Source organism: Amblyomma americanum, chromosome 2, assembly GCF_052857255.1.
Source record: "Amblyomma americanum isolate KBUSLIRL-KWMA chromosome 2, ASM5285725v1, whole genome shotgun sequence".
NCBI classification, from domain to species: Eukaryota; Metazoa; Arthropoda; class Arachnida; order Ixodida; family Ixodidae; genus Amblyomma; species Amblyomma americanum.
This window is the reverse complement of record NC_135498.1, coordinates 9,168,911-9,189,400: the sequence shown is the minus strand read 5'-3', so window position 1 is coordinate 9,189,400 and position 20,490 is coordinate 9,168,911. Positions and strand designations below refer to the sequence as shown.

General features: G+C 48.0%; 2 protein-coding genes across 5 annotated transcripts in view; one reads left to right on the top strand and one right to left on the bottom strand.

Annotated features, from left to right (window-relative positions):
- Nucleotides 1-2,078: 2,078 nt before the first annotated feature.
- On the bottom strand, nt 2,079-8,028 carry Icmt (isoprenylcysteine carboxylmethyltransferase ste14). The gene is made up of 4 exons (XM_077652982.1): nt 7,804-8,028; nt 7,006-7,267; nt 4,505-4,722; nt 2,079-4,069 (listed from the first exon to the last, which is right to left on the bottom strand). The coding sequence occupies exons 1-4, from the start codon at nt 8,005-8,007 to the stop codon at nt 3,887-3,889; spliced, it is 867 nt and encodes a 288-aa protein (XP_077509108.1). The 5' UTR covers nt 8,008-8,028; the 3' UTR covers nt 2,079-3,886.
- A 250-nt stretch (nt 8,029-8,278) lies between these two features.
- Ack-like (activated Cdc42 kinase-like) overlaps nt 8,279-20,490 on the top strand; it is an 84,793-nt gene continuing 72,581 nt past the window's right edge. The window contains exon 1 of one of the 4 annotated variants that reach the window (XM_077652979.1): nt 8,279-8,484. Coding sequence is in view for 2 of the 4 variants with exons in the window: in XM_077652978.1 (XP_077509104.1) it covers nt 10,713-10,759 (47 nt within the window). In the remaining 2 variants the exon portion in view is untranslated. Of the gene's footprint in view, nt 8,485-10,697; nt 10,760-11,746; nt 11,898-20,490 lie in introns of those variants that run through there. The other 3 variants (XM_077652980.1, XM_077652978.1, XM_077652981.1) reach the window with 3 other exon arrangements.

Sequence of the window (20,490 nt, the reverse complement as noted above, 5' to 3'; positions counted from 1 at the left end):
AACCGAGCTATGTAGTGATTAGCACAACTGTAAAATTGGTCGCGTCCGGTCAAATTACCACTTCGCTTATCGCAACGCAACATGTGGAGAGATAAACGGTACACACGGTACTCAAGCGGTATTAAGTTTGTCTTTACCGGTCCATGCAGATATTGACCACTGGCGCCCTTTCACCGTACTGCCCGCGTTTTATGCCTCAGCAAATGGCCATTAACTTGGTCGCTGAAACGATTAAATTAAACGGCGCCAAATAATTTCGGATGTTGAACCAGCTGAACCCACAGACGCAACAAGTAACACGTGGCATATGACGTAACACTTGCTGTGGCCAGCCAACCAGGGAACGACGAATGGAAGTTTTGGCTAGAGATTATATATTTTATTTTCTTGTTTGTTGTTCTATGTTAGAAGGCTCTGCTGTCATTTTCGTTAAAATACAATTCTTCACAAATTCTACAGCCAGTTCGTGGGCGCGCAGGTTACTCATGCGCGAGCACTTGACTGCCCGCTGCTGTAGGCTGTTTCAACAAAAACTATGGCTGTTTTATTTTGCATTTTACGTGGTGCTTTACAAACTGCCCATTATGTATGATTTACATCACATATTCTCACTTTACTCTCACTAGAGCAGTTACTTTACTGTTATTTCTTATTTTGGTCTCCTTGTGACATTCAAATGCTCCTCAAAGTACTTCTAATTGGTCGGACTTTCCGAAAAAGAAATTGACTGGACGGTTTATAACCTGATGCGAGAAAGCTGCGATAGCAGTTGGATTCACCCTTGTTGATTACTTTGATGCTTTAACTCCAAGTGAAGGCTTCAGACACACGACAGAATTTTTCTGGAGGGTGGGCAGTCCCTATAGCTAGGGGAGCGGGGTGGCGAAGTGGTTGGCACTTGGTGCATCTAAAGGGCAGCTGGCCTCTGCTGCATCTTTGAATTTGATTTCGCTGTCGCTTTTTTGTTCTGCTACTGCATGGGCTTCTAATGGTCACGTGAAGGCTTTGTGGAGGCTAAAGGTAGGTGGGCTGGTGGTGGGTGACTCTTCTGGAGGGTGGAGGCTTCACCTAAACAACACTGACATTTTTGGCAAGCACCACTAATCCACTAATACTGCTATCGTAGTAAAAGCTACAGTACTAGTGGTGACCAGACCAGTCATACTAACAGATGCTACCTGAGCAGTAAAATTAGTGGGACATGCAGCATTTAGCTAAATGTCATTGCACCCCATCATTTCCCAGTGCTCCTATACTGAACCCTCAGTCAAACATTCCATCTCACACTCATGCGGGCGACTTTCAAACAGCATCTGCGTTATGGCTATTTTCTTTATGTGGTGCGAGAAGAAATGCTCATTATCAAGATGGGAAGCCACGCAAAATGTGCCGCTGATCGGGCAATTTTTCATGCTGTACTCGGCTTCTTTCCATTTGCAACTAATTTTATCCAAACTGGCGCAATAGTTGCTTTATCAGAAGACTGATGCATTCCTCACATATTGCGATAATGCTATCTAAAGCTTCCTTTAGGGGTAGCTGGTTGCAAGCACGTGACAAGTCAATATTTATTGGCACCTTGGTTAAACAAATGTAGCGCCAAAGAAGAAGAGATGATTTATTCACAAAGAAAGGCACAGAGATAGTCCTGAGGCACTGTTCTCTGGCCTCCTATGCATTGGGAGTGGGATAAAGGGCTATGATGGGCGATGATGTGGACACTGAAGAGGTGCAGATATGTACAGTGATGGACAAAAGTTTGCGGGATGCGGATTCACGGAAAAAATTAGATTTCTGCGTTGCCTCGCTAGTCACTCAACTGATATTTTTCTATGAATGGAGCAAGCATGTACCCTCATGATTCAGTACTTTTCATTGACTTACTTTGCTCGGCCACACAGAAATAAATTTTTTTCCAGAAACCAACATCTCGCAAACTTTTATCCATGATTGTGAAGCCATAAGACGAGAGAGTCTATACACAGCCAAAAGCTGTAACCTGTGCTGCATATAACAAGCTAAATGATACTAAAACAACCTGGAAGGGCTGCGGCTAGGGTACAGATACAGTAACAATGTCCAACTCATTTGTTTATTGGGGCTCGGAGTAATAACACTGAACAATGTGTGTGAGCATTTAAACTCAGTGCAATAATAGTTGAAAAGCATGGAAAGCACTTTTGACACAGCAGAATACTGCTCAAGCAATGACACCAGGCTGTTTCAGGAAACTTAGATAAGGCTATAACAAATGATAACGGGTGCATAGAAAAGCAAACCATAATTTAAGAAATTTAGTGATTTCCACTTACAAAGTTTGGGTATTTCAGACATGGAAAGCACTGTGATGTTGTGATAGTTGCAGTACGTAAAACATACGTAAAGACTGTTACTCCATTAACTATATTCCAGTAACACTTGTAGTTTCACTCCTCATAAATATGAATATTTACACGTATTGATGACAGCATGCACTTTAACCTACATTCTCTAGTCAAAGAGATCCCTCCTGAAGTATTGTAGAATGTTCACATCTAAAAATTGCACGCAAACATTGATAGCTTTAGCACTGTGCACATTTTTGTTTGCTAGCATCTGAGAACAAGACAGCACATTAACACGACAAAACACCAGCTGTTAAAATAAATGGCGAGGAGAGGGGAGCACATAATGAGCTAAAATTGCACGTGGTCACTGAGAGATTTAGCTATTGTAAGTGGCCAGAACTATCTTCCGTTCCAAAACTTTTGCTATTATTCTGATTTAGATCTTTCCAAATAGTTCTTGCTTCACCTTAAAAATGAAACATGTTTTAATGGCATTAGTGAAGAGCAGAAAGAGGAATGCAAATAACTAATTTATAGACTTCTGTGATCATTTCCTTGACTGCCTGAAACATCCCATTACAATGTGCACCCAGCGAGAAAAACTATGAGCACTAGAATCAACCAATTACTTCGGTTCTGCCATGCACGTAATTGGCCAGTGCGAAAAAAACTGCCGGCTGACTACCACTTCTACTCTTTGGTCACTCAAGCAGCAACAAGTGTTTTTACAGCTTACCAAAGCACATGTAAAAGACAACTGCAGCCTGCCGCTAGGCAAACCCAAGCTTGAACATATTTTCAGAACTCTACTAAGCGTAAAAACTGCCCAAAGTGTTCATATATTACTACCAGTCCGTATTGGCCTCACAATGCTGAGAAGCACGCAGAAAGGGCACATTTTGCTCAAGGGAATGATTTTGCTATGGCTAGACCAGTGTGTAGGTTTTGTTTACTGTCCATTCATTCGCAGCACTAACCTGCACACACGTCTATTACCATCACCATTCAACCGAAGCACAGAATGCCTCCTCCAGGGTGACACTGGCTATCGCTGCAATGTACTGCAGGGAAAAGCACGTTGGCACATTCAATGAAACCTTTACCCGCACCATGAAGTAACAAGTACAACAAGGTTTGTGCAGCACACGATCCTTCCTTGTGAAAATACTCATCGAGTTTCTTCCCATGAACACCAACTGACTTTCAAGTAAGTACTAGTACGATGTAAAACAAATGAAGCATCATTAGCACAACACCAAGATTGTCACACCATACCACCTACATTGTACCAGTGTGCCGCTTGACCTTTGAGCAAGAAGGTAAAGCGAAAATTTGCAACGCTGAAAACAGCAAGTGAAAACAAAACTTCCATGAGCAACATAAACTAAAAAGTACTGAGCACATGAGCAACAAAATGGAGGTTTGCTGCACAGAAGCAACAAGCTGAAACACACAAGTCAGCTCACGCGCAGAAGACAGTGTTGAGAAACAAAATGTCCTCACAACACTTAGAGTAAGCTTGCACAATTTCGCAGCACAATCACGAATCCCAAGGAACTTCAAACTTCAGCACGAAATCCATAGATGAAAGGTAGGCCAGTGCAAGTCCGCTTCTGGTATTGCACATAATCTTCTCCAAAGAAGGTTAGCAATGTGATTTCTTCTTCTTCAACCCTCGTCCTGAAGAACTTCCATGAAGCTACAGCATAGGCGATGATACAGATTGGGTTGACCAGGACAACCTGTTGTACCAAAAAAAGAAGAGGCTAAATGTTGCAGCCGCAAAGGTCTGTCAGTCTAGTCAAGCATTACAAGAGCAGTCATGCAACCAAAGTGACCTTTACACGAAAAGGTGCGTAGAGGAAATGGCACCCCCCCCAAAAAATAAAAAGAAACCAACCTTAACTCAAACGTTACTGAAATGATGTGAACCATACCCAGGCTAGATGGTAACATCACGCGAGTTGCACGTCAGCCAATATATACCAGGTTCTACACAAGCACTGACAGCAAGCCATCTAAAAACCACATTAATTCACAGGCTCTCTGTGTGTCCAACAACCACCTCATCGCCTAGGTGGAGAACCCGCCACTCCAGGGGTCCAACAGCAAAGCAATGCACTCAGGTGCAACATGTTTTAAGAGACAAATAAATATGAAAGGAGAAAAGGACAGACCTGCGTGCCGACGGACCACAGGAACCATCCAACGTAAGATGGGTGCCGGCAGAAGGCGTAAACACCGTGAGTGACCAGCACGTGCCCCTGCTCTCGGTGGTTCTGAATGATGTGGTTGAAATTGGTGCCTGCGGTGAGCATGGCCGCCTTACGCAGTCCTTCACCAGCCACGCACATCAGGAGACCCAAACAGCTGACCCACCACACCTGCTTCAGACCTGGTACAGTTGCAATCAACACAAAGAAACAGTTTTGCCAATTCACTACCATAAAAAATGCCTAAAGTGAGTATATGAAATGGTGCAAATGTGTAGGAACTGAATCTGCACTGGTTGTTGTTAAGTTTCTCAGTGCAAATTATAATAGAAGACATAGGAACACATGGGCAATGCACACTGGCAAACTTAACAAAGAAGGGCAAAGTGCCAGCTCCTCAATCACAATCAGGCCAGAAGCTGACTATGAGCCTAACTTGTACATATCACACTCATTCTTTTTGAAATGCCCAAAGCCAGATAGGGACACTGGTGTGCCGGACCAGCGCAGTACGACAGCACTGTACACAGAGCCAGCACAGAGAGTTTCTCTCCTCTCTGCAGCGGCACAGGTATGTCCTTGTTTTCCAGTGATTAAAACCGAGAACTTTGCTCTTGAAACTTAATTAAACCTCCAATTACCCAAGAGAATTCTATCCTTATTTATGCAGCAAACACATGCAGCCACATGTCATCATATCCAATAATTCATGACTCAGAACTTTATGCCTTAAGGATCTGACTGCAGTGTGCCTGAATACACAAGCACTCAAAGCAACTAACGCAACTAGCCAGCCATTACATATTAAGCAACTAATACAAGCATAATTTTACTCTATTGAAATTGGCAAAACCGCCAAAATGTACCGTAATTGTAATTGTTGCAGCCCTGAAAGGACTCCTTTGCTGGAAAACCTAAACAAAAAAATCCCACTCTTATTTACACTTGACATGGCTTGGTTTAGTTTATGGGGGTTTAACGTCCCAAAGCGACAGGCTATGAGGGATGCTGTAGTGAAGGGCTCCAGAAATTTTGATCACCTGGGGCTCTTCAACATGAACTGACATCGCACAGTACAAGGGCCTCTAGAATTTCGCCTCCAAAGAAATTCGACCCGTGGCTGGGATCACATTCGCGCCTTTCGGGTCAGCAGCCGAGTGCCATAACAACTGAGCTATCGTGGTGGCTGCTTGACATGGTTTGGTAGTGCCCATGGGCTATCGGCAATAACAAAGCAATAGAATCACACGTAATGTGAGAAGGTATATCAATGCTATAACAATAAATGCAGCTGTAAAAGATTAATTTTCATGCAGATGTTTTGCAATGCTTGGGCTTAATACTTTTAAATTTAGAGCAGTAAAAAATTTCTCAATTTCTATATAACTTCTATATGTCCTCTTCTATGTCAGCTCCAGTTTTTATTCAGCCTCTTTATGTAAGCCTAGTTTCACTTGATTCTGTGCAGTGGCTGTCATCATCATTATCATCATCAGCCTGACTACACCCACTGCAGGGCAAAGCTGACGGGTGAGCATAATATTCAGTAACAAAGTTTTTATATGTGTAGTGGATGAATCTCTATCGAGCACTCAAGGAATGCTGCCTGGCTTTTCACTCCATGCAAGCAGCATTGCCACTGCCTCAATGAGTGTTAAATTTCCCATTGAAAAACTCACTGTCCCCGATTTTTCTGATGAAAAAAGTTCAAGAAATGCAACAGGCAAAAAGGACGGCCCACAACTCTGCTAGCAAGGCAGGAACAGGGGCTAGTTGGTTGTTCATTATGCAGAAAAGCCATGCCAGACTGGTTAGATGAAGACAGACACAAAAGAATGACTAGACAGATGGAATGCACTGTAAGCCACATGCTTTGTCTTAGTAGTCATTCTTTTGTGCCTGTCTTCCATTTTTTCATAATATGACTGACGTAATTTTTCCTGCACAACCCTACTCCTGGCAGAGTAACAGTTTTAACACACATGTTCACTACCAACCTACTTGCTTTTGCTGATATGCAGATAATGGTTTACAGAGAGGCAGACTAGCTAAATGCCGACTTCCTTCGAAATGTAACATAGGCAAGTCAGCTTGAGTCCCTTAGGTCTGACGCATGGCATTTCAATGCTTAATTAAGCAAGACATCTCATGCCTATACATAGCACCTACAATAAAGCATGAGTGCCTAGATTTTTTGACGTGGTATAGTAAGCTCTAGCAATAATGGGAAACTGACTTCATGACGTTGACAGTACCCTTTCCTGCAACGTGTCGAATGAAACCTGTTTTAGAAACCTTTCTAACTTGTTAACAAAAATGAAAAACATGGCCTTTTGGAGAAATTCGCACTTGAGATTTACATGCGCCACCTTGCTTGACAAAGCATGTACGGCAATCTGTGACAAACAGTAAATGCTCTGGGGAAACTATACACCTGAAGCATGACAAAGATTGCATGAACCTACCAGGAACAAGACTTCTTTCAATGAAGAATTCCAACCAGCTGCAGGCTGCTGCCACGCCATATTCCCGACTGTGGTTTAGCAGGAACGAGTCCAGCGTCAATGACTTGGGGTTTGTGACAGCTGTCACGAAGTACTCGGAAAAGTGGAAGACGCTGAGCAACGCTAGGTACCAGCCGAACACCAGCCACGAGTCGGGTCCATGAAGTATAGTGAGGATGCCAAGACCGGTTCCTGTGCCAAGCAATGCAGCCCGCCACACGACCTTTCAAAGAGGAGTAAAAACGGTGTAAGAAACCAGGCACTGATTCAGTTATATCCCAAAGCCTGCTAATGAAAAAAAAAAAATTCTACTAACAGGTCACACGTTGAAAGGTTTGCTGATCAAAGGAACCTGCGTTATAACTTAAGGAGTCAAGCAGAACTGCATAATACTTATATGAAGAACATCTCTGTGCCCAACTTTGCAGCGAAGCCCCCTTTTTTTTCGTGGTTTGTCAGCAGCAGCCACGAAAGAACGTACAGAGTACACATTGTAAGTTGACAAGCTACTGTTTTACTGCCTCAATAATTAAAATCACTCTCCCCAATGACTACCAGTGAAATGTACTGTTTCAGTTTTTGCAGCTGCGAGCCAGTGGGATCGGCCTCGCAGGTTGACGCAAACTTTATTTTCAGAGCTCAGCTGGCTGCAACAGTCACAACACCGATACAATGTATGAAAAAAAAAAAAAGCCAGTAAAGTCACGCTGCGCCAGACTATTGATCGAGAAATAAGTAGTACGCTGGCACCCAACATACCTTGTACGCGTTTCCACGCGGTTTGTAAAATATGAAAAGGACACCATGAATGCAAATTGAGTACACCGTCGCCAGCAAAAGCCAGTAGTCTTCGACGACATAATAAAGCAGCTGACCAAACGATCCAATGAAGGAAATAAGTATGACGCTGGCCGCTAAGCAAAAGCAGTAAAGGCTGATCCTTCCATTCGTGCTAAGCGCCATGATTGATGCGTCGAGGCAGCTGCTTGCGCCTCTAAGCCCCAACAAGTCGCTATCGAGAAACAACCTGAGCGCATTTAGCTGAATTTTAGATAAAAATAAAAACTAATAGTTATTCAAGAAAGATAAAGTGGTACAATACTTATATAAAATAAATGTAATAAACTTTTTGCTTTTTTGCGAAACCGAAAGCGAAACTTTTTTTGGTTAACGTTTTGGCTTGGCTACACTGTGTGTACGTCACGAGAGCGGAAGTTCTCAAACGCAACTTCCTGTATTTGGCATGAAGCTTGTGCGGTTGAGCGAGCGGCGGGTGCTTGCACTTATGTTTTTTGTCGCGGCGGCTGTTGTGCGTACACATACAAAGAGTACTTAGAGGCATGACTCACAGTTAGGAGACCTTTTAGCGACACTTTGCACGTTACTGCGCCCTTCCTTGTTCTTCCTACATGGATATCCGGCCTGCGTGACACTTGCAAAGTAAGTTCTCCCAAACTGTCTGTCCGCGGTCCGTCTGCCTTTCTTTTTGCTGTGTGCTCGCGCTAGTGAGTTTGTCCGGTCCGAAAGACATACCATCGCCGCGACAGTCACGTTTTAGTTGTGTTTCGACGCTTTCTTATTCTAGCAAGCGCATTGGTTGGTAATTTAATCTAAAATTTTTCGTTGTATTCTTTTGTTTTGGTGATGGTATGTGCCCTTGTTGTGCTTGGCAAACGAACAAGTTACCGTCGGGAAGCAGTTCTTCGAGTTCGCGGGGCATATGAGACACATCCGCGAGCTGTGTGACCAGTTTGGTCTCTCAACAAGAACTGGTAGCTTCGAGCCTTGGCTTATTAGTGCTTCCTCTCACATATGTAGTAAAATTATATTTTTTCTGTCTGACAGGGTGGTTAGCACTACCTCTCCGCTCCACTCTGTTATTACAGCATGAAAGAAGGCTGTGAAAAGCGCATATTGCTGTTCCTTCGCGAGTGGTATCGCGCAAAACTCGTCAGCGCTCTTTTTCAACTTCATTTCCTTCAACTCCGATTTTGTGTTTGCCGCAGCTTAGCGATGTTTTGCCGCTCCTTAAACTTCCGTGAGATGTGACGAGCATTTCAAGGGAGAGAATCCTGCGCCTAGGCTCAAATAAAAAAATTTCGCGACTGCCTCCTCGCTTTTTGCAGGCGGCAAAATTCGCTGCATTGAGAATGCCGCCGAACTTGCTGCTTGTAAACAAGCAAAAATCTGCCACCGTTCGGGAGAAACTTTCCTTTGAAGTGATTTGCTCCTTTGCTAAAGGTGGGGAATTAATTTTCTTGATTTTTCTCGCGTCCCGTCGCATGTGTGCGAACTGTTTTGGGAGTGATGCGAGGGGCCGATGCCGACGGGCGCGTGTGTTTTTGCCATCCCGTCGGGGCGTTACTCGACGCCTCATCCTCGTCGCATCGGAGCCTTTGCTGTCGGGGCGAACACCATCCGATCGGTCGGGGAGAGGGCGACCGCCTTTTGTGTCGCCGTTCATTTCGCTTTCGCGTCGGCTTACCGCACTTTCCGGTCTGCTCCTCGAAGGTGTCGCATTCTTGTGGCATGTCGGATGAAACCGGCGCCTGTACCACGACTCGATAATGTAGGACGTAGAACTGGTAGAACCTTTGCAGGACTCTGCTTTTATATCGGAACAACTCAGCACATTATCCCAGGAACGCAGCTGTATGGCTAAGTCAGATATGATCAACATTTCTTCTACTGGTGAAATAAGAAGGAGGCAAGCCAGAAAGCGTGAAGCTTGCATACTAAAACTGACTTCGCTAAGTGTAGCTGCCATGACAAAAACTTGTGAATACAGCTCAGCCATGGTAGGGTGGCTAGACTGGGCACCTTAGCCATGGCCTTACCCCTCCATAGGCACACAGCACTAACGCAGCGCGTATAGCAGTTGCAGAGAACATCGAAAAACGAAGAGTACCGCGCATTATAAGCGAAAGTCATAAAGCTTCTCGCGAGCCAGCTAATTTTGTTATATAACTTATATAATATATGGAGGAAGCCAACAGTCACCGAAACCAAGGAGCACAAGGGATGTTTCTATTTTTAAAAGTGGTGTTCATCAGTGTGAAATTAATTAAGGCCATTTATTAGAAAGCAGAAGAAAAAATAACCACATGCCGCCGGCGGGAACCAAACCCACGACCTCCAAATTTCGTGTCCGGTGCTCTACCGACTGAGCTGCGGCGACGGCTGCCCAATAATCTGCTTTCGGGGGTATCTATGTGTAGTATAAACAAGGTTTTGAAGAAGCAAAATCGTTAGCAAGTACTAGGAAAAAAGAATGAAAACTGGCTTCGACATTACGCTAAATTTTAATGTCATGTGTATCAGTCCACGAGGAAGGAGAAAAAAATATTAAAAGATTGAATCGAATTTGCCATACGAGCAGCACGAAGCCTTTGATGACATTTGTGGAATTTGCGGCGATTTCTTGCTGTTCCGACGGGAAAATGTGTTCGACAGCTACTCGAGTAGCGCTCGGGAAGTCGCATAACGAAATCTGTAGTGCGCTATCATTCAGTGGACTTTGTCCACTAAGGCTCGTTCAGTGGCCTGTCAGTTTCCGATTCGAAACGCTCCCGCGATTGGATTGATGGGCTGCACCGATCCGTATATGGACTCCCGAGTTCTCACCCACCTCCTTGGCTTGGCGGGTCCATGTTCCGCTCTTGGGCACGATGTCGCACGCTGCGTTTCTGGCCTCAGCGGCTTCATTTCTGTGGAGGTGAGATGTTGTGACACCGGTGCTTCTGTCTGTACTTCTTTTTCGTTTCTCCTTTCCGTATATTGGTGCACCCTCCTCCCGTCGCCGCATGGCCGGAATTAGTCCGAAGCCGCGCTGCTCTGTAGCATTTCTGACGGAATTGGAAAATAGTTTTTTTGGGGAAAGGAAATAAATGGCGCAGTATCTCTCACATATCGGCGGACACCTGAACCGCGCCGTAAGGGAAGGGATAAAGGAGGGAGCGAAAGAAGACAGGAAGAAAGAGGGGCCGTAGTGGAGGGATCCGGTTTAATTTCGACTACCTGGGGATCTTTAACGTGCACTGAGATCGCGCAGCACGCAGTTCACATGAAGCTTTGAGACAGGAGAGAAAGACGGGTGTAGTGGCCTTGCTTCACTTCGTTCGTGACGAATTCGTTGCTCATAATTTGCACGTAACTTCACGTAGGAGAAGGGTTCTGTTGGTTTTATCTCCTGGATTGTGTCTTTTTTACAAAGTGCTGAAATTCGAAACATGTAGCTTTCAAGTGATCGTTTCTAGCGTGCCCCTGCCCTATCCTAAGAGTGGAGCCATTGCAGTGTTTCATTATTTGTACGTGGCGTCTCTCGGTTACAGCGCTTGCCAATGTTGCAGCGCTTGCCAATGTTGCAGCTTAGGAAAGAAAATTGCATTCGCTCTGGTATATTTCGGTAGAAAAACGCACAGGGTGTAGAAGCAGACGAATGCCAGGAGGAGTTCCTTCGTCCCGTCGCCCTCTGTCCTTTCGCTGGCGGTTCTGCGGAATCGCCAAGTGCGCCCGGCGCGCATACGAGGCCCTTTGTGTCCGCCGAAGGACACTCGTGCTGGGCGCGTGAATTACAGCCCGGGATTACTTTTTGCGGCGAACCGCTAATCGGCTAATGCGACGGCCGGGCTCCGCATGTAGGGCGAGCTCGCTGGCCGCAGAAACGCCCCGAGAGCGATAGCGGCGCAGTCCCCCCACCGCTCCCGCCAGACAGACAGCGAGCAGCGGGCTCCGTACACTGGTCGCGAATGCTTCTGGCCCGGATATCGTCCGGTCGCGTTTCGTGTTTCTGCCACTCTCGAGAACCGGTGGCCGAAGAAGCTCGTCGTGACTCGTATGGCTTTGTTCCTGAGGTGAGTCAGGCCCGGGCTGCCGTGTGCGAGTGCAAGTATACAGCCTCCGTTCAGAACAACGGCGCGATGTCGTTGAGTCAGGCTTCTTGAGCAGCCCGCCTTTACTACTGCATGGCACAGCAACGCAATGCGCCTGAGTCAGGCCGGGAGAGAGAAAGCTTTGATGTGAGGAAGGGTGGAGACGTCGGCCGGAACCTAACGTCTCTGGCGTGCTGCTCTTAAGACTAGGGGAGGTTGACGGGGAACGACAGAAGTGGGGAGAAGGTGGGCGTGGCATAAGATGCATGGAAGCCGGCATGTGCAATACATTTTTGTTGAGGGCAACGTAGTATGGCTGGAACGCCGCTGTGATCATCGGCCCAGTCACGTCCACAGCAGGGCGACTGCATTTTCCATTATCTCCAATGTTAACCCTGTCCTGCGACAAATTCAGCCACCCTGTCTTCGCTAACTCCCCTTCTCATCTACAGGCCTTGCTCTCTTTCCTTGCAATGCACTGCGTTACCCTAAAAGCACCATAAAAAATGCTAGTTATTTGAAAGCTATACCCCGTCGCGTTCCTGCAGGCTGCAGTGCGAATAGTAAGAAGAGTGGAGAGCTGAGCTTGTTGGTTTACGATCGTGTTAGGAACAGCACTAACACAGGACGGAGCGAGAACACAACACAGGCGCTGACTAGCAGCTGTAGCGTGCTACGCTCTCCGCTCCGCGCTCTCCGCAATCCTTCTCTGTGTACCACGATGCTTGTGTCGGCCTTGTACCGTGCTCGGCTCTTCACGAATAGTAAGCACCCTGAAAATAATTTTTGATGGGCTGGTATCAGCGCCGTGATGAGTTCCGGTTGCTGTTAGGCCTGGACTTTTGCTTGGCCGCCGCACTTCGATCGGAAGCCAACAAAGTCCTCGCCGCGCTGAGCAATGCCCCGTCGGTCCGGTCTGATGCGGAGCCCACTTGCAGAGTTTCCGTTCCTGAGTTGGAAAAATTGGAATGAATTTGTTTCTCAACAAGCGCCCGCGCTCACCGTTTTCCCGCTTCTTACCCATCGTGCAAAGATGGTAAGAAAAGGAGCAGAAGCTCAACCCAAGCGTATACATGCAAAAAAAAAAAAAGATTCTGATTCGTGATTACAGGAGCAAGTTGCGCAATAGTTTCATCCAATTTGTTTTCGTGAAACGCGTCCAATTAGGTCTTTGCGGGAAAACGAAAAGGAGTCCTTTTGTAGCGTGTCCCGTTTTGCTGTTTCTGGGGGCCCCGCGACGCATTTTAGCACAGCGGGTGCGTACTAAAGCCGGGCTGTACTGCGCTTGCGTAGCGCCAGGTGCGCGTCCCCACCTGGCCCCTCTGGCCAGCTGGTTGGCAACGAGTTGCCGAGCGTAAGCGTCCGGTTGTGCTAAAACTTCGTAAAGGAAAAACAAAAAAGCATCATATCCTGCTTTCTCCAGCCAGCTGCGCGGTCGCTTGCAGCTGAATCTACGCCTGTAGTTTATTTTTTTTTTGCCGAGACAATCCTGGCTTTTACGTACTTTAGTTTTAACTGATAATGAAGGCGCGTTATCAGTTTAGAAAATGCTTGCAGTTGCTGATTTTCCGCGCCCTCGCCCCCGGACCCTCCGTTATAGAATTCGTACGAGGGTGCTACAATATGGAGTTGGCTTTGATTTCTGAAAGTGTTCCGAAATGACGCTGCGTATTGGTTGCAGCTTTCAGCGCGGGCAAGCTTGCATTACAGTGCTGGTTCCCTCCAACTTGAAGTGGGACTGCAGGGGTAGCCACCATTGCAGGAGTGCAGCTTTCCCCGTCTTATGAACTTGCAGACTGCTGGTTATGTGTGCAGGCATATCGGTATGGAAGAACGTTGAAATCAAGTTTAAAGAAAATTCACCGTCCTTAGCAGCAAGGAAGTCAGCGTGACGCTGTAACCTCACCTGTATAAACACTTGCCTCTACTTTGGCTTTCCAAAGCAACGAGTGTGAGGTGTTTTGTGTGCGTGCTTGCATGTGTGACAACAGCATGCGCCTCTGTGCCGGAACTGAAGTGTCGCCATTCCAGGAAGTAAAACTGACTAATGACGTATCCCATTTGGCGATCCGGAGCAGCTACCCGAATCCGCTAAGGAGCAAGATGTCCGTCGCCTTCCAATCAGAACCCAGCATTTGAAACCAAATCGCCCATTGAAACACGGGAAAAAGCTTGCTCCGGACCACCAATTTGAATACGCCATTAATTACATTCTTCGCTCTTAGAGAAGGAGTGGAACGTCGTGATTTGCGTCCTCAAATGTCAGTACATATCCGCATCTCTAATGCAATACCTGCCGCGATCGACAGATTATAGTCTCTCGAGATGGCAAAATATCATTTTTACCGACAACAGAGCTTTTATGAGCCGCAAGATTACGCAAAAGTGAAAGACAAGTAGCGACGACGACGCCCAAGGCAAAATCCGCTAACTATAGCCGGTCACGTGTTGATTGCTTTCTCCCGTGTTTCGGCGAGCTTGTACTGTTGAAATTAGGACGCTACCAGTGCGACGAGTGATGATCCACCGCACTGTCGCGTACTGTGCACGAGACGGGTTTTGCGCTTTTGTGTCCGCGGCGACGGAGGCCGTTCCGTATTTTTCGAACTGAACTGTGTTTCGCACGTTTCTCGATTTCTTGGGGTCTGCTACCGCCTCCCTTCGGCGTAAAATTTTCTGTCCGAGGAATTCAAGATGGCGGCCCCCATAGTAAATCGATATATCGATATAGCAACCCAGTTGGTGATTTATTGGTGAGGTCATTGGTATATCGAATTGGTGATTGGTGACGTCACTTATAAATCCAAGATGTTGGCCAGTAATGGTAATAATTGATGACATCAGTAATTAATACAAGATGGCGGCAGCGAACGCTCGTTACTTCGACGTCTTCCAGACGGTGGCGGCCGCTATATTTTTTTCTCGCATATCGCAGCCCCGCAGCGTTCTTTTCCTCTTCTCCAGAGCGCGCTCTCGTGCAACGAACTTTGCAGCCGGGTCACGCGTTCAGTGCGTCGCGTGCGCGGATCTTCTCTCCAGAAACGAAACGACGACAAAGAAATCCCGCCACTTCTGGGCCTTGTGCGACGTGTTTACACTTGAAACGGGGGAACGGCGCGAAAAGCCAAGGAGACGAGGGAAAGGGGGAAAGGAGTGCGGCGGCGCCGTCGCTAGCCGCTCTAGTGCTGGCGCGAGCATTGGTTTGTTGTTGCACGTGGTTTCGCCCTCGCCTAGACGAGAAGAAAGCGTTGGTTCGACTGTCTGCTTTTCTTGCACCTCTCTGTCGACCTCGAGCTGTGTCTCGTTGGCCCGTCTTCACTGATCAACGGGTAAAGAAGAAGGGGTGCGTGTGAGGGAAGGTTGATACACCGCTGACGTTTGTTTGATATACGGCTGCCCCCCAACCCTGCTCACACATTCCTGCTTTCTTTCATCTAGCACTTTCGCTCGCTTTCGTCCTTACTTATTGCACACGCTACGTTTCTTAGCGTGAGCCATTTGGTATCTCGGCTGTTTTCTTTCTTTCCCATTAGAGGACGTAGAGTAGCAGGCTTAATTAAAAAAACAAAACAAAGAAAACATGTACGGAAATTTGATAGGAAGCCCGCACCACCAAGCTATATAGCAAGCTTAATTTAAGCCAGTTAAAAAAAAAAAAAGATGCCGCCACCGTCTGGAAGACGTTGAAGTAACGAGCGTTAGCTGTTTTTTGACGTCATCATTGGAAACCGAATTTGGCCGCCATCTTGGATTGTGGCGTCGTAGTCACGTGGCGGCCTAAAGCGGCCGCGATCTTGGATTAATTAATGGCGTCATCAACTAATTACCATTATTGGCCGGATTCTTGGATTTTAAAGTGACATCACCAATAAATCACCAATTGGATATACCAGTGACCTCACTAATCAATCACCAATTTTATATACTAATGACGTCACCAATTGGGTTGCTATATCGATTTACGTGGGGGCCGCCATCTTGAATTCCTCGAACTTCGAAAATTTCAGGCCGAAGGGAGGCGGTAGCAGACCCCAAGGAATCGAGAAACGTGATGGCTAAGAGCTCACGCTCATAAAATCGAGTAGTGGTCCTAGGTTGCTCTCCCCGAGCAACCTGTTGCGACCAGTCATTCACCTCCCGATTCACTTGGTTGGGCTAAATGCGACTTAGCTGGGCTGGCATGCGCGCCCTTGTTTAGGGGCGGTCAGTTGGATTGACGCGGGAGAAATGCGATAGCATTCGCTTTGGCGTCTACAGCCGCACCTCATTGGTTCTCTTCAGCAATTTCAGGCGCATTAAATTTTCTCGAGCCATTATTCTGAATCATTTCCATGTTTTCATTCTTAGTCCAGAGAGAGAGGGAAATTCCCCTAAACACCACCTCCCACGGTTGGCAGGTGGAGGATTCATCCGGACATGACGGTTTTTGGTGCGCTAGCACTAAAGCCCCCAATCTCAGATTTACGCGATGTTTGTCTGTCCGAAGCCTCTGGCAGGTGACAACCTTGCCACCTGCAGGTTGTGGGCAACCTGACAGCAGGCTTCATGACCAGCTGTGCAAAACATTCTATGGCCGCGAGTGGGTTTCGAGCCCGCGGCGGCGTGAGCATCAGATCAGCTTCGCCGGCCACTGCATCAGACCACTACGTCATCGCCGCAGCCGAACATCCCGCGTGTGTAACTGCCAGTCTCTCGTGCTGTGCGCTGGATGTCGTCGCCTCTGTCAACGGATGGGGACGCTTCTTGGGATTTTACGGTAATTCACATTTAGCCTATCAATACTCCTGCTATACGGGCATTTCGAGTGCCTTCCAACCGAATGTCATTCGACTCGACCGCCGAACTTTTGTTGCTACACGAAGTATTTGAACGGCATTCGGTTGAGGTGATGTTCGAGTCGACGGAGCTCAGCGGTGACATTCGAGATTTACAATGCTTCGAAACGCGACCACAGCCCGCACCGTGCGACGGCTTCCGCTGTGTTGATCTGCCGATCGCTTGTTTCTGCTGCTTGTTTAGAAAATAGCTCGTGTATTCTCTAAACGAGTGCTCGAAGGTAATAGTACACCACTAAGCATTTACCGCGTGAGCGCGAAATTTTCCCGGAATTGCGTTGACGAGGACGGCACTCCAGTCTGCGCTTTACTTGTTTTAAATCATCACTTCTCCTTTGTACACCGGTTGTACCCTTTGCTTGTTTACGCAGTGAGGCAACTACGTAGGAGGCGCCGACGCGATCGCCCGCCTGCTAAGCACTTGATAGCCGGTTCGCTGACGTCGCGTATATGACCGGCGCTTCTCTCCAATTGTCCCTGCTTTCTCCGATGTGACCAGTACTTCTTTCAACTCACTTTAACCAGAAGTATATCCGGTGATCGTTCGCGTTATTTTAAACGGCCTAAATTTTTTATCCACGCGCTAGCGATGGCTACGACTGCTGCAGGCCGCCTAAAGCATTGCTCGGCAGCTTGGGTCACACAGGCGCTTCCCGTTCGTTGCATGCGCGCCCTGCGATGTAAACAATAGTCGATTTTCTCCCCCCCCAAAAAACAATATTCAATTTTCATTGTGTATTCGAAGTAAGCCAAGCAGTGTGACGGACGGACGGTGCACGCCACTTGGGCGGGCACGATGCCGGGGAGAAGTCAGCGGCGTGGTCGTCCGCTGCCGGCGCGCGGTCGGGCCTGTTCAGTTATGCAACCGCGCGCGCTCGTCGGGATGAGCGCGTACGCGCCGCGCGTTTACAAGTGGCGTCGCGGTCCATCGTGCTGCGTCATGTAATATGCGCAACCTTCAGCGGGCGCGAGGAGCTGCTCTTGTCTCGCGCCTCCTCGGCATGTAGAGGCTTTCGCGAGACGGATTCATCTGTCGTGGCACGTGTGGTATTTACTATGTACAGGGCGTTTCCTTGTAATCATTTTTTTTTTTTGCAAAAATGCCGTAGTAGCTACAAACTGCTGAGTTTGTGGGCCAAATCAAATGGATACATCGTTCAGTAGGAAGAACGAACGTAGGATGTTAATGTTCTTGTTAATACTTTCTAATTTGTCCTAATTTATCGCTACTGAATCAAAGCGCCCAGTATGTATACCACAACTCCGCTGCCATTTGGAAGGTGGCAGCTAATGTGTGGCGAGAGTCGAGACGCTCGCGCGTTGAAGTGCGAATGGAGGTCGAGAAAATGGTTCGAGAAGACGTAGCTCTGTTGTGTGCGTGACCCAAACAGTGGCTTGCCATTTCTGTGACAACGCTGGCCGCTTGCAGCGCGCACCGACGTATAGCGAGTCGGCAACTTCGTTGCGTTGCGGTGCCAGTCGGCGTTTGGCTATTTCGGCAGGCATCCAAACGCAGCCATATTTCCCGCGCCCACCAGATGCAGCTCCGTACAGCATCCCGTGGGTGGCTTGCGTGCGCGTCTTGGTGTGCTCGCCTCGCGTCAGCTTTGATTCTCCCGTCTCGTTTCGCGCGTTTCGTTTTTTTTTTTTTCTCCTTGTTGGAAGCGCGCCGCGCTTGCCCGCGGTTCGTTGGAAAAGAGTACTGGTCGCTGTGCGTCGTTTGCGTAAGCGCCCACCTCGTGACCAGTGAACGATGGTATATTGGATCTCTCTGGCACGTCTCTGTTGTGGCTGTCTCCTTCTGCCTCCTCGCCCCCTTCTCTCTCTTTCTCTCTCCTTACTCTGTGTTCCGCTTGTTTAGCGTGGTGCGAGAACAGAAAGGGGACGCCCCGTGATAAACAACCGCGGTCGCCCCACTCTGCTTCTCAAGTATCCGAGGTGCTGAAATGTTGCTTGACTTTAGCTTATCAGCGTGCCTGTTTTCCTGGCGCGACCGAGCGGATGGATCGGTTTCGGTGACCGCGCGCCCTTTACACTTGGTGCGCAGCCACCGCAGGCTAAAGGGTTTGGTTTTGTTGAAAGCCTCTCGTTTCGCGTGAGCGGCAGTCTGATCACCGCCAGCGTTTTAAACTTGCCGTATGCCGTTGTGCGCGGCGCTGTGGCTCCTCGGTTGGTACTCGAGAACGCCGATTTGGCTTTTGTACGTAATGCGTACAAGCGCTCTTTACTGGTAAATTAACAATGGCATGACGCCGAACAATTTGTGAAAACAGGCTTTCGAGTGAAATGAGCCCCCAAATTAACAAGAGATACTCTTGGCAGCAGCTGTTGACACGACCTGAAAGCACGAGCTGTAACAACGCGGTTGTATTTAATATATGTAGCCCCACAACGCACACATAGTGAAGTGCAGCCAGCTGGTGACGTCATTTCATTGCGCCTGCCTTCACGTCGTGGCACTGAGTGTTCTTTCACTCCCCCCTTCACTCTTCCCTCACGACTCGGTTAAAAGAGGCGGGGGGGGGGGGGGGGGGGGTAAGGCAGTTACTGTGTTTTCTCTTTACTCGTACCCAATTTTTGCGTTCGCGTAGGGTCGCATGCCACCCTATCAATACAAAATCATTTGCAGTCAATTATTCCCGACCGCAGCGGTGGTCAATGGTTGAGCATCCACCTCCCATGCGGGAGGTGCGCGGTTTGAGCCCCTGTGCCGCCGGGCACCCATCGGTGGTATACAATGGGTACAAGCTTTGCCCTGGCTTGGTACTCGGGTTATGAGGGGTGAAATGCTTGGAAAATGGGTCTTTGACTCCACCTTGAGTAATCGAAAATACCTTGTGCTATGGCGCTCTTTGAGTACTACGGAGTGAACTGCGCGGGAACGCGGACGTGCTCTGCATGGGCTCCGTGAATCGTCAGTGTTTTTGACCGGAAAACCCGAGTTTAATGCAAAGTGTTTATTGGATGTGTTCCGTGAAGTTACGAGGACCATCTGAACACCAATTTTATCTCTGTGAGTAGAATCTATTTCCACTTACGGGACATTGAAATCTTGAGGCGGCGAGAGTCACGCTAACCCTAACGCCGACGTAGCGTCGGCCGTGGCCGAAGCAGGAGACGCATGGGCTTCGCTGGCCCTACCGGGGCTGAGCAGCCTCGACGGCGGCATGGCATCAGCATCGACTGCGGCACACATTACGGCCCCGGTTATTGAAAATAGCCCGGGTACGGACCAGCCCCAAGCCATGGAGCTTGCAAGCATCAGCAACGCCGGAGGTACGAGGGGACCGCAAGAACAACCAAGAGTCTACCCAGTCAACGAGACCCCGTGGCGAGTGATGAAGGAATTAGTGGAGCGCAGAGCCCAGAAGGATAGGAAAGCTACCGGTCAAGCAAGTACACCTTCCGAGGCAAACAAGACTCCAGTGAGTACGAGCGATCCGCAGCAGCAGAAACCTGGGACGCTGGGACCGAACGCCATGGTCCCGAACGCGCCACCGGCGTCCGCTGTAAACAAACAACTGAAGACGCTCGCTGGTAACAGGCGAGATTTCGTACAGCTCCCGAAAGGAGGATACAAAATCGTATTCCGACCGAAGAGCCACAACCTAAGAGTGGGAGATTTCAAGCCCAGCGATTACATACAAGCCCTGGTGAAGGAATGCAACCTGGTCTACATCGGCGACATGCTTGTCGCGGTGAAAGCCATCTCAAACATAATAATAGTCCGGACGCCAGAT

Coding starts and splice junctions, on each gene's coding strand:
- Icmt (XM_077652982.1), bottom strand. CDS start 8,007: ATGGCGCTTAGCACGAATGGAAGGATCAGCCTTTACTGCTTTTGCTTA. Junction 7,268..7,803: donor CGCGTGGAAACGCGTACAAG/GTATGTTGGGTG, acceptor CCTCTTTGAAAG/GTCGTGTGGCGGGCTGCATT. Junction 4,723..7,005: donor TGAAAGAAGTCTTGTTCCTG/GTAGGTTCATGC, acceptor CAACTGTACCAG/GTCTGAAGCAGGTGTGGTGG.